Source organism: Ictalurus punctatus, chromosome 24 (genome assembly GCF_001660625.3).
Source record: "Ictalurus punctatus breed USDA103 chromosome 24, Coco_2.0, whole genome shotgun sequence".
Classification (NCBI taxonomy): Eukaryota; Metazoa; Chordata; class Actinopteri; order Siluriformes; family Ictaluridae; genus Ictalurus; species Ictalurus punctatus.
Window position 1 is genome coordinate 17,902,459 of NC_030439.2, and position 13,262 is coordinate 17,915,720.

Below are 13,262 nucleotides of genomic sequence, written 5' to 3' on the forward strand. Positions count from 1 at the left end.
CCATCCATCTTCTATATAAAATTTATGACACTGTTATGACACAGTGAAGACAGAGTTATGTATTGTCTCTGATCCTAAATAAGAATGAGATTGGTTTTAATGTTTGGCATGTCGCATGATCATCATCAATCACACCAGAAGTTCACTGTACATATACCTTATCACCATCGTCTCCAGGTGGACCTGGTGATCCAGCAGTTCCTGGTAGACCGACAGGCCCCTGTTCTCCATCCTGTCCAGCAGGACCTGTAGGTCCTTTTTCTCCCTAAGGAAATCAATGTAGTATGAGTTTTTTTTTTTTTTTTTTAAAAACAGCCTGACTTGAACAGAAAGTAATTTCAGGTTCTTACTGGTTCTCCTTTCTCGCCCACTGGTCCAGCAGACCCGACTCCTCCAGCACGGCCAGGAAGACCAATCCCACCGGCAGGACCAGAAGGTCCTCTCTCGCCTGTAGCACCCTGTGGAAAGATGTTGCAGGACCAGGATTAGTGCTGTCCTCTCTGATATCATTTTAGAGCTTGTTACTAATGTCCTCTTTGACATCATGTTAGACCCTGTCCCTGCTGTCCTCTCTGATATCATGTTAGACCCTGTCCCCGTTGTCCTCTCTGACATCATGTTAGACCCTGTCCTTGCTGTCCTCTCTGATATCATGTTAGACCCTGTCCTTGCTGTCCTCTCTGATATCATGTTAGACCCTGTCCCTGCTGTCATCTCTGTCATCATTTTAGACCCTGTCCCTGCTGTCCTCTCTGACATCATGTTAGACCCTGTCCTTGCTGTCCTCTCTGATATCATGTTAGACCCTGTCCTTGCTGTCCTCTCTGATATCATGTTAGACCCTGTCCCTGCTGTCCTCTCTGATATCATGTTAGACCCTGTCCCCGTTGTCCTCTCTGACATCATGTTAGACCCTGTCCTTGCTGTCCTCTCTGATATCATGTTAGACCCTGTCCCTGCTGTCCTCTCTGATATCATGTTAGACCCTGTCCCCGTTGTCCTCTCTGACATCATGTTAGACCCTGTCCTTGCTGTCCTCTCTGATATCATGTTAGACCCTGTCCTTGCTGTCCTCTCTGACATCATGTTAGACCCTGTCCCCGTTGTCCTCTCTGACATCATGTTAGACCCTGTCCTTGCTGTCCTCTCTGATATCATGTTAGACCCTGTCCCTGTTGTCCTCTCTGACATCATTTTAGACCCTGTCCTTGCTGTCCTCTCTGACATCATTTAGACTCTGTTACTAATGTCCTCTCTGACATCATTTTATAACCTGTCCCTGTTGTCCTCTCTGACATCATTTTAGACCCTGTGCCTGCTATCCTCTCTGATATCATATTAGACCCTGTCCCTGTTGTCCTCTCTGACATCATGTTAGACCCTGTCCCTGCTATCCTCTCTGACATCATGTTAGACCCTGTCCCTGCTGTCCTCTCTGACATCATGTTAGACCCTGTCCTTGCTGTCCTCTCTGACATCATTTAGACTCTGTTACTAATGTCCTCTCTGACATCATTTTATAACCTGTCCCTGCTGTCCTCTCTGACATCATGTTAGACCCTGTCCTTATTTTAGTATAAATTATCCTACTGATAATTTTAATGCCTGTTACTGCTGTCCTTCCTGACATCATTTTGGACAATTTCCCTGCCGTCCTCTTTGTTATCATTTTAAACACTCTCCCTGCCGTCCTCTCTGACATGACCATGATCATCTTTCTGTTTTATTCTGTTCCCGCTAATTGTTTTAGCTACTGTTCCTGCTAATCATTTAGTCACTGTTCATGATGTTCGCTCTCATATCATTTTAGACATCGTTCCTGCTGTCCTTTATGAAATCATTTTGAATCATTTTAACTTCTCTTCCTGTTGTCCTCCCTGACATCGTTTTAGAGACTAGCTGACATTTTCGACTCTTGCCATCTCAAAGTGCACTTACAATCGCTCCTGCCGCACCAGGAGGTCCTTCTTCACCTTTCAAACCGGCAGCACCCTTACAATCCACAAAAAAACACAAACACAGTCAATAATTCAAACAGCATGAAACACTGTTTGCCTACAGCACTCCTGCTATGTATTCTCAAGAACGTTCTCTACACAGTGCATAATGCCAATTCTGCTGCCTGAGAAGGCAAGATCAAATAAGTTGAGTTGTGTTATACCGTGGAGCCTGGCATGCCTCGACTGCCTCTAAACCCACGGCGCCCAGCAGGGCCGCTCTTTCCTGGAATCCCCATGGGTCCCGGATCACCCTGGAAACCAGAAAACACATAAAAGATTGCTCGGTTTCAACGTGAGCTAATAGCTTGATTCCTCGATTAAAGTTTTGAGGAACATGATGATGATGATGATGATGATGATGATGACAATGACAAGGTGCTCACTTACCTTGGCACCTTCTTTGCCTGCCGATCCAGGCAGACCTTGTTCTCCTGGAGGTCCCGGTGACCCAGGGTGACCTCTGTCCCCAGTTGGTCCAGTCTCTCCAGTTTTGCCCTAAAAGAAACCATACAAAATCAATCTCAAATTTAGAAAATAATACATGGAATGTAGGAAAGTTTGTTTGGCTGGACTGTGTCCTCAGTCTCACCTGTGGTCCGACCACTCCGACAGGTCCTGGTAGTCCTGTTTTCCCTTGGAATCCCTGCATGAAGAAATGCAATAGTCATGTCCACCAAATCCTCAAAGCAAATTTTTAACATGGCTGATTTGCGTAGATTTCATTGCCCTCTCTTGATGTCACACTGCATCAATTTATCACAATTCTTGCTAGAGCTGTGAAGAACTGGACACACCAAACACTGTAATGAAAAATAAAACATTCTGGCTTCTGAAGATATTTCCTATCAGACTCACCGGCTCCCCCCTTTGGCCTGGATGACCTGGCAGCCCGTCCTTTCCTGGAGGGCCCTACAAATAGATGGCAACAACTTAGAACAGAAACACACTGACTCCCTCAGAGAACGCTACTGTCATAATGATGCATAATGCCTACATTTGGTCCCTTGGGTCCTGGAAACCCGTTCTGTCCCTGTGGTCCTTGAGGACCCTATGACAAAGCAGAGTACAGAGCAGAGAAAAAAAGATTAGCATAAGTTTAAGATAAGTTATTGTTGGCATTTTTGTGAGTTGTTCTAAACTGATCTTAGAAGTACAAGTTCAGCACTTATTCTCTGCGTGGCTGTAAAAGCAGCTCCGTTCGCAAACAAACCGCAGGCTAAACCTCATTCTGTCTCACTCCCATTAGATGTTAAACAAAACACTCGCAATTATGAGCTTGGTTCCAAACATCGATGCACATTTGGCATAAGAACACATTATAAAACTATGAAAGTTAATACACTCTTTACTCTAATGGTGAAAATGTACCTTGTCTCCCGTGGGACCCGGTGAGCCGTCGTGGCCAGACGAGCCCTAACAGAACAAAAGAATTAAATACAAGAAACTCACCGTGCATTTGGAACATTTTTGTTAGAAAGCCAGCCTTCATCAAAATTTCACAACTCCTACATTTTTTATAGAGTTGCAGTGTAGTGTAAGAATGGTTAAAAAACCACACAAGAACAAGATGAAGCGAAAGAGAGAAACAGGTGTAGATTTCCTCACCTTGGCTCCCGGTGCTCCTGTAGCTCCTCGTGCCCCTCGGCCTCCACGTGCCCCCTGTGGTGAAAGTGACATAGTCATAAATCAGTTACTCAGTACACAGCTTGACCTTATTCGATGCTATTTTAGAATAATGCTGCAGGCCTAGTTTCCTAAAAGCAACCAAGGTTTAATCAATCAGCTTGCTCTACCATTTAATGACGACTGTTGGGAAATTTCATTCGGATGATGCGGTAGAGGTGGATATTTCTTTGACTTTCTGTACAAACACTCTGTACAAAGCAGCTTATTTACTGTAACGAATGCCCAAACAGTGGTGATCATAATTTAATATCATACACCACCTACCATGTCATGTATTTGAAGACCATATTATTTCAGAGATACCTTAGAGCAGTGGTCACCAAACCTCTTCTTCGAGATCTACCTTCCTTCAGGTTTGATCTCCAACCACAATCACACACCTGTTTTCATTGATCGAGAATTCTTAAAGCAATGATTAGATGGTCAGGTGGGCATGAAGTGTTCAGGAAGGTAGATCTGCAGGAACAGGGTTGGTGAGCACTTCCTTAGAAAAACGTGCCGTATTTCCATTCAATGGATCCATTATTTACATTTTTCTGGCCTTGAGATTAGCCCCGCCCCCGGCAAGTGAGCTCTCCGGTGTGTTGCCCAGAAACCAAGGCAAGAAAGCGGTAGTTAATGGAATGTAATAGATTATGATGAGATTGTCTAGGTAAGTGCATTCATACAGACAGAAACATGTATATACTGTACGTTCAAGTGTAGGGATGAGTCAGTGTAGACATAATCATTATCAGTGGTAGTGGTAGCTCAGTGGTTAGTAGACGTTGGACTACTGATCGGAAGGTCATGAGTTCAAATCCCAACACTACTTAACCCTCAACCGCTCAGATGTGATCGCAAATAAGATAAACTTAAGTCGCTCTGGATAAGGGTGTCTGACATGCTGTAAATGCAAACATATCTGAACTGGAGATTGTGAGTTCAAAATCAGGAGAGCGAAACCGGCTGTGCCACGAGTCCGGAAAGCATGGCATTAGTCTGTCTCTTCTGTCAATCTGAAGAAAATCCTGGGAATCTGTGAGCTTATATATGGGGAAGTGATGCTTGTCCTGAGAGCCCTGGCTACTGATGTGTCCACCTCGTTAAAAATTGAGCCACAAGGCATACACAGATTCCCCAGATGAGGGCGGGGAAAAGGGCACGGCTTGTCACTGCTATTTCAATTTGCCTCACAGGCAGAATGATATTCTCCTTTCAATGCACAGGTCATCAGAGACTCGTGTCCATCATCCATATTTCTCATAGATGAACCACCTCATCATATTATTTATTATTTTGTCAGGCACAGTGTGTGTGTGTGTGTGTGTGTGTGTGTGTGTGTATGTCTATTACACTTACATTTGGACCTCTTTCACCTGCTGCGCCTGGTGTACCTGCAGATCCCTGCAAAGGAAGAGGACTAGAAATGAGCACACACATATAAGGGCTACTCACACTCACACACACACACACACACACACACACACACACATACACACAATTGCCTTTCTCTCTCCCTTACCCTCTTCCCCTTCTCTCCTGGCATACCCGGCACTCCTGGAAAGCCGACGGATCCCTGCAGGCCAGAGCAGAGGCTAATCAATTAGTGTATTCCTCTCATTAATCTACTTCTAGATTTAATTAACCACAAATTAACCTCAGAAATCACATTACCATAAATAAACCCAACATTAATTGTTGTCTCTGATAACCTATTAATGAAACAGAGACTTTAATAGGCATTAATTGGCCCTGGTTTAATTGATATATTGAAATATTAATGTAACGAAGAAACGTCAGTCGCTGCTCATTTCACTTCACGCCGTCAGCTTAAGCAGCAAGCTTACCTTAATGCCTTGTCTTCCCGGATAGCCAGGTAGCCCCGGGACACCGAGTTTGCCCTGAGGAGATGAATTAAGAAGACCCCAAAATCAGTTGAATTAATGTTTATTCTAAATGCGACCCTGACTGACTAGACAAATGGCTGCTTTTGATTCCTAAACGTCTGGCATGCTTGGTGTAAATACATCCTGTACATAACGATCAGACTTAATGACTCAAGGTTTATAATGTGAGCACCATCTATTAAGATTTAACCTCCTTTCACGTTCACGTCACATGTTTCCCATCGTTTTATAACCTTTTCACCTGAAGAAATTCGAATATGTCGTATATAACGAAAACTGAGAGACATTTATTATAAGTCTTGCGTTAATTATATTCGATATTTATTGACCTTATCTTACTGATTTTCATTTTATTTCACACTTTTGACTAAGCTCTGTACAAAAAAAAAAAAAGGATGTTATTTTATAATAGTGATCAAGCATGTTGTTATTCAAGAAAGAAAATGTATCATTCTTGATATGGTGAAGTTTTCTGTAAGGAGATGTTTATTTAGCATTTATGGAAGGAGTCTCCAGTGTGTAACAGTCAGTCCATTTTAGTACACGGGAAAGAAAGTTTTCAGGACAAAAGAGGTTATGCTTTCTAGTTTCTTATTTATTTATTTTTATTTTATTTATTGGGAGATAGAAAAAGAGATAGAAGATAGAGATAGAGATAGAGATAGAAGCTGGTGTTTATATCTGCTATAACATAAATGATAGCAGGAACTAACTTGTTTAGCTGATGTTCCACAATGTAACTACAGTGCTGTGAAAAAAGTTCTTCTGTTTTTGCGTACATTTAATACTAAATATTTTTTAGATCTTCAAACGATTTACAACATAAAGCAAAAGCAACCTGAGTAAATACACAATACAGTTTTTTTTTTTTTATTGAAGCAAAAAAAATGTTATCCAAGACCTATCACCCATGTGAGAAATTAATTGCCCCCTTAAACTTCAAATCTGGCTGTGCTAGCTTTAGCAGCAACAACTGCAACCAAACGCTTCCGATAACTGGAGATCAGTCTTTCACTTACTTCTAGGACTAGGATTTGTCCAGTTGCGCTTGAGTTAAAACTTACGGACTGAAGACCGGACATTCTCCTTTAGGATTTTCTGGTAGAGAGCAGAATTCATGTTTCCCTCAATTACTGCAAGTTACCCAGGCCCTGAAGCAGCAAAGCATCCCCACACCATCACACTTCCACCACCATGCTTGACCGTAGGTATGATGTTCTTTTTGTGGAATTCCGTGTTTGGTTTACGGCAGATGTAACGGGACCACTGTCTTCCAAACAGTTCCACTTTCGACTCATCAGTCCACAGAACATTCTCCCAAAAGGTTTGAGCATCATCAAGGTGTGTTTTGCAAAATTCAGACGAGCCTTAATGTTCTTCTGGGTTAGCAGTGGTTTTCTCCTCACCACTCTTCCATGGAAGCCATTTTCGCCAAGTGTCTTTCTGATAGTGGAGTCATGAACAGTGACCTTTATTAACGCAAGAGAGGCCTGTAGGTCCTTTGATGTTGTCCTTGGCTCTATAGTGACTTCCTTGATGAGTCGTTGCTGTGCTCTTGGAGGAATTTTGCAAGGTCGGCCACTTCTAGGAAGGTTCACTACAGTGCCAAGTTTTTTTCCATTTGGAGATAACGGCTCTCACTGTGGTTCTCTGGATTCCCAGAACCTTTGAAATAGCCTTGTAGCTTTCCCAGACTGATGTATTTCAATCACCTTCTTCCTCATTATTTCTGGAATTTCTTTCAACGTTGCCATAATGTGTTACTGGGTAAGACCTGGGTAAGTTACTGGGTAAGACCAACTCCATGCTGTTGAAAGAGTTCTATTTAAGTGTTGATTTGATTGAACGAGGTTAATAGTAATCAGGCCTGGTCTGGTTGTGTCTAGTCCAGCTGAACCCCATTATGAATGCAATTTCATAGATCTGGGGAATTAGTAACTACGGGGGCAAATACATTTTCACACAGGGATGGTAACGGTAATTGATTATTTTCCTACAACATGAACTGTTTTATTCCTTATATAGCTTGCAGTTACAACATTGTTTTTTGTCAGCAGCCAGTTTCACCAAGAGAAAGAGCAGTTATAAGAATTAAGATTAAGAGGTTTTTTAGAGTTTAAGATTTAAAGTTGGATTCAATTTTTTAGCATTTGTATTTAAAGATATTAGATATTAGATATTTAGTGTCTAGTTATAGTTACCGGATAGATATATCGCCTTGTTAAGTTGATATGAATGAAAATATGTAGTGACTGACACTATAATCTGAATGGTTTTTAAATACAGATTTCTGAACGGCTGCTACTTCACCTTTTCTCCAGCGATTCCTGGAGGTCCGGGTTCTCCAATAGGTCCCAACTGGCCCTTTAGGCCCTCTGGTCCGTCCTCGCCACGGGATCCAGAAGGCCCAATGTCACCCTACATACACACACGCACACACACACACACACAATTATGACTGCTGTCTTACATTAAACATTCTATTTCGAACACGTATGCCGGAAGACGTTTTTAAAAAACGGACGCTGTTTGAAACAGGACCATAAAAGACTCTTACTCGATCTCCTTCAGCTCCCATGTCACCTTTGGTCCCCGGGAAGCCGTCTTCTCCCTGCCGTGAACAGACGAGAACCGCTCATCCATCACTAACTCAGTTTCTCACGATACTGTATTGCACACCAAGCTCTTTTTTTTGTTTGTTTGTTTGTTTTTGCAGTAAATATGAGCTCGCCAGGCGAGTGTTATAGAAAACAATTTATCTGGAGACGCCGCTATTGGCATGGCACGCAGCCCGGGCTTATCTCTGCCGATGATAAGTGCAGGGGGAGTAACCTCTATTCTCCAGAGCATCGCTGACTTCTGAGAGAACGAAGACAGAGAGAAACAGTGAGATGGAAAGCCTTTTGTTTTTTTCCTCATACCTTCTCTCCTTTGCTTCCTTTCAGTCCTCGCACGCCCTCAGCGCCCTGTTGGAAAAGAACAAAAGGCATCAGCGCTGCAGCGTGAGTCTCAGCACGCAGCATCGCCTCCGGGAGGAAAATACTGACCCCAGTCAGAGAGGCTCAGATATCCACGTCTCTGAACGAGCGCCCTAACCGCTTTTATAACATGATACACACTGGGAAAAACACACAGACTCACACCTTACACACACACACACCATTCGTCATAATGAGTGGCAGCTGGTCCTGATATTGAATGGAACGGCTAAAACTTTTCAAATGAGCTATCTTTTATACCACAGCGCTGATGAATTCTTGATTCTGATTGGTCAGAAGGCATGACAGCAGGTCCAGTGGTCTAATATGGTGTTTCTTTCCTGCACAACTTAGACACAGACTCGTCAGGCGGACGAGGTACAGAAATAGATTTTAAAAACGTATTATGATGACATAGTGAGGTTTTGTGTAAGGAGATTTATTTAACATTGATGGAAGGAGTCTCCAGTGTCAGCGCTTTGTAACAGTGAGGTGAATTGTAGTTTCCTGACACAGGAAAGTCTCTGTGTTTTTGGGGTTCGTCAGAAACGTGACGAATTGCTGCTTAGGAACTAAAATTAAACATAGAATTAACATTACATTCAAGGAAAAAAATGTACATATGAATTTAATAAAACCCCACCATACTTCCATTTCTCTTTCTGCAATTGTTTGTTTGTTTGTTTGTTTTTATCTATAATCATCATGGCTTCGTTTCTTTTCTTACTAAAACAGCATGTAAAAAAAAAATCTGTTTTCTGATTTATTCACTTGTTTATTATGTAAAAATCGATTTTAATCATTAATATTCGGCTCGGGGATCTCGTAAAAAAAAAAAAAAAAAAAAAAAAAAAAAAAAAAAAAAAAAAAAAAAAAAAAACAGGCACCACATTTATTTAATGTACGTAAACCCTATGTAGCTTTTTTACTGTAAGTGTAAATATGGGTTTGGATTTGTTTAGAAATCCTTATTTATAATATCATTTATAACGTTTAAATTTATAAATCAAACTATTAAACAACGTTTAACATGATTAAATACTGAAGGTATTCTGTCTCTAATCACAAGCAGGACAATACATGATGTAACTGATGTGTGTGTGTGTGTGTGCGCACTGGACAGTGTGTTTGTGCATATGTGTATTAGACTGTGTGTGTGTGTGTGTGTGTGTGTGTAGGGTAGAAGACTGTACATTACATAACGGTGTAATTACTTTATATACTTTCGACATAAAGTGTGTAATTGACAGCAGGTGTCTTTCAGCTGCAGCGTGTTATGTGTGTGTGTGTGTGTGTGTGTGTGTGTGTGTGTGTGTGTGTGTGTGTGTATAAAGACCCTGTGTGTTACATTCGTTCGTGATGTGATTGATCGTTTTAATTTAGTCAAGTCGCGGCTGCTAAATTAGCCTTTATTGCTATTTACATAACAATAAGTGTACTGTGACAAATGGTTTGTTCTGTTGTCTGACAGCGAGAGCCCGTTAAACCCATATGCTGCTCATGCTCCGTTTTTTCCTTCCGCCTACTGTAGCTACCATAAAAGATAATACCTGTGAAGCAGGATGATGCCGTGACACTTCCACACCTGAAATATTGCCCCCCCCCCCCACCCCCCACCAATTAACTGTCAACAACACGAGAATGTCTAATAGTGATGCTTTAATGGTGCGTGTAAATACAGGAAATTAGACGGAAGTGCGTCGTACATGAGAGCAGAAATCTATAGACGTTAGGATTATGATTCAGATATGCGGGTAATACATCACCCGGAATAATATAAGAGTATATAGGAGTGTTTTGGGTTTTTTTTCCCACTCGATTTTTGTTTGTTTGTTTTGAACAGCAATCGCGTTGGCCGGAGGCCGAAAATACGGAGAATTTAAGCAGCCCGTGTGAAAAAGCACTGGAACACTGGAAATGAAATATTTTCGATTCAGCACGTTATAAATCATCTTTTATTCACTGACTAACAAGACTCATTTTTCACCAGTGCGTTGGACTGTGTATTTGTTTTTATCTTGCTTTGCCCCCCCACCCCCACCCCCACCTGATGCATTGGGAAGCCAAAAAAAACCAAAAAACAACCTGCATTTGAATTCACTCTGTGCTTTTCTGAAAAGTCGTTTGCAATTCTGGGAATTCCGAGCTCGGCTATGGCTGGAAAAACTCCCCCAGCGCGTTTTAAAAGCCCTCCCGTGTGAAATGTTTCAAGAACGTTATTTTAATCACGATGTGAGAAAGAAGACAAGAGTTCAAGCAACGATTTTTCAAGCAGCGTTTTAAAATCATACGATCATACAATCTCACCTTGACTCCTCGAGGCCCCGGGTATCCGATAGGCCCCTGTGCTCCGGGTAATCCCTAAATAAAGGAAAGAGAAAAAAAGATTATGCATGGTGCTATTTACAGACTGCATGTGACTGCTCTGAGTGAGCAATTAGAGTCGGCACGTGCCAAGTGACAGGGCGCTAATGTGAAAGCACGATGATGTGGACCGAACGCGAGCGCTCAGAGAAGACGTGACAACGCGAAAGCGCACGCCACTGATGGCTCGATTGTTCGAGTGCGCAATTACCCTGGTGATAGAATGAACAAGGACAAAAGCCAAAGCTCGGCGAGCGATAGTGACACAGCTGGCCCAGCTGCAGCAGGATGGAAGAGGAAGTATTTCACAGCTCAGACTCCCAGCACACGTTCTGGACACGTGCATTTCCTTCACATCATGCCACTGATTCTCCAGGTGAGTGGAGCAGCTGTGTGGGAGTGCATGTGTGTGTGTGTGTGTGTGTGTGTGTGTGGGAGTGAGTATGTGTGTGTGTGTGTGTGTGTGTGTGTGTGTGTGTGTGTGTGTGTGTGAATGTGTGAGTGTGTGTGTGTGTGTGCAGGTGCGTATTGGACTGTGTTTATGTATGTGTATAATGAACTGTATCTGAGTGTGTGTGTGTGTGTGTGTGTGTGTGTGTGTGTGCACACTGGACAGTGTGTTTGTGCATGTGTGTATTGGACTGTGTGTGTGTGCGTACGTGTGTGTGTGTGTATTGGACTGTGCGTGCATGTGTGTGTGTGTGTGTCTGTGTGTGTGTTTGTGTGTGTGTGTGTGTGTGTGCGTGTCTGTGCGTGCATGTGTGTGCATTGGACTGTGTGTGTGTGTATAACTCACCAGTAGCCCCTTCTCTCCAGCTGGTCCCTCTCTGCCTGGATGTCCCTGTAAGTGTAACACAATGACCAGGTGTTAATATGACAGCATGCTAATGACAAACGTTATTAAGGAATTATCTAATGAGACAACACACAGGGCCTGACCACTGCACCACGAACACACACACTCTGTACCACGGTGCAGCTAGCTACAACACGACCGAGCGTACAGAACGGAAGTCCGTAAGGACATGAGCTACAGGGATGTTGGATGTACTCACTGGAGGACCGTCAATCCCAGGAAGCCCCTGCATTCCCATTTTCCCCTGAGGTCCCTGTTCGGGGAGACGAACACACACAGATATCACACACTGAAATGTTACGTCAACATCAATATTTTCCTCGAATATTTCACCTTCATTCACTGTGAACTATACAAGACTTTATATCTGATGAGTATCATTTTGCGAGTAGAGTATCGTTTCTCTACTGTAAAGGTTCCAGCGTTTATTTTTCAGGATTGTTTACACAAACGTTCGGACTGGGAAACAGTAGGTCATTTTAAGGCACATGAAAGTTAAGCAACGGTAGGGTGTGTCCAATCTGGTAAAAGTATTGTAATCATATCACAATTTATGATACACAATACGCAAGATATTTAGGTTTGATAACAGAGTGCCAAAAGATAAAAATGCAGCATTAAAAAAAACATGATCAAACTAGAATCGACATTTTCTGAAGAAACATGCGGCGATGCGCTACGTGTGTGTACACATTTGTTGAAGCGTAACCGATCTGACCTCTATCGGTAGCCGTAATTATTGCAGGAATTCAAGTTTGTAATATAATTGGGTTTATAGCAGTCTGTTCGCATGTACGTCACGTCACGCCATTCGAATACCCATAATGCAATTGTTTTAAAGTATCATATGTAGGCCTATATGTTACGCTAGTTTTGCGATTCCACTTATTTTGGCGGTTAACGTCTACGTGGCGTGCACGTGACATGCACATGACATCGCTAAAATACCCACAGCGCAATTCTTCTCAGTCAGCCAAGCGTTTTGATATGTCACATGTCTACGTACCAGCCGTTCAGTAGTCAGTCGGTTTTGTAGCGGCGTACACGTGACGCCACGTGACCCATAATGCAATTCTGCACATTGAATCGAGGGTATTTTCATCCCTCGTACTGAAATACTCCTCACTGAGGCAATCGTTTGGATGTACGACCCGGCTGCCGTAGTAGTAGTTTGGTGGTTACACTCAGTTTACGGGACCTGTTGGGTCCTGCGACTGATTTCTCGATGGAGTGTGTATGGGGGTGTGTGTGTGTGGGGGGGTTGATCGGGAATTTCACGACACAGATGTGGGAATTTCGGGAAAAGTAATCGCACACACCTCCCGAGAATTCCGAGCGACTCGAGGTATGATCCGTGTCTGTAAGGCCCTGTTTACACTAGTGCGTTTTCGTTTTAAAAACCCATAACTGTTGCTACGGTTACGCCTGTCATCTACACTAATCCGGCATTTTCCACCCTCGAAAACGGACACTTTTGGAAGCGCCGTGG

The 13,262-nt window shown here is 42.7% G+C and overlaps 1 protein-coding gene across 3 annotated transcripts in view; it reads right to left on the reverse strand.

Moving 5' to 3' along the window:
• The window catches only part of col5a3a (collagen, type V, alpha 3a), a 90,091-nt gene that overhangs the window by 23,819 nt on the left and 53,010 nt on the right, over positions 1-13,262 (reverse strand). For all 3 annotated transcript variants that reach the window (XM_017454853.3, XM_017454851.3, XM_017454852.3), the window contains 19 exons: positions 11,973-12,026; positions 11,714-11,758; positions 10,861-10,914; positions 8,497-8,541; positions 8,133-8,186; positions 7,886-7,993; positions 5,516-5,569; positions 5,191-5,244; positions 5,028-5,072; positions 3,606-3,659; positions 3,369-3,413; positions 2,995-3,048; positions 2,856-2,909; positions 2,590-2,643; positions 2,388-2,495; positions 2,162-2,251; positions 1,939-1,992; positions 351-458; positions 158-265 (listed from right to left, as the gene is read on the reverse strand). In XM_017454853.3, coding sequence (XP_017310342.1) covers positions 158-265; positions 351-458; positions 1,939-1,992; positions 2,162-2,251; positions 2,388-2,495; positions 2,590-2,643; positions 2,856-2,909; positions 2,995-3,048; positions 3,369-3,413; positions 3,606-3,659; positions 5,028-5,072; positions 5,191-5,244; positions 5,516-5,569; positions 7,886-7,993; positions 8,133-8,186; positions 8,497-8,541; positions 10,861-10,914; positions 11,714-11,758; positions 11,973-12,026 — 1,242 coding nt within the window. The remainder of the gene's footprint in view (positions 1-157; positions 266-350; positions 459-1,938; positions 1,993-2,161; positions 2,252-2,387; positions 2,496-2,589; positions 2,644-2,855; positions 2,910-2,994; positions 3,049-3,368; positions 3,414-3,605; positions 3,660-5,027; positions 5,073-5,190; positions 5,245-5,515; positions 5,570-7,885; positions 7,994-8,132; positions 8,187-8,496; positions 8,542-10,860; positions 10,915-11,713; positions 11,759-11,972; positions 12,027-13,262) is intronic.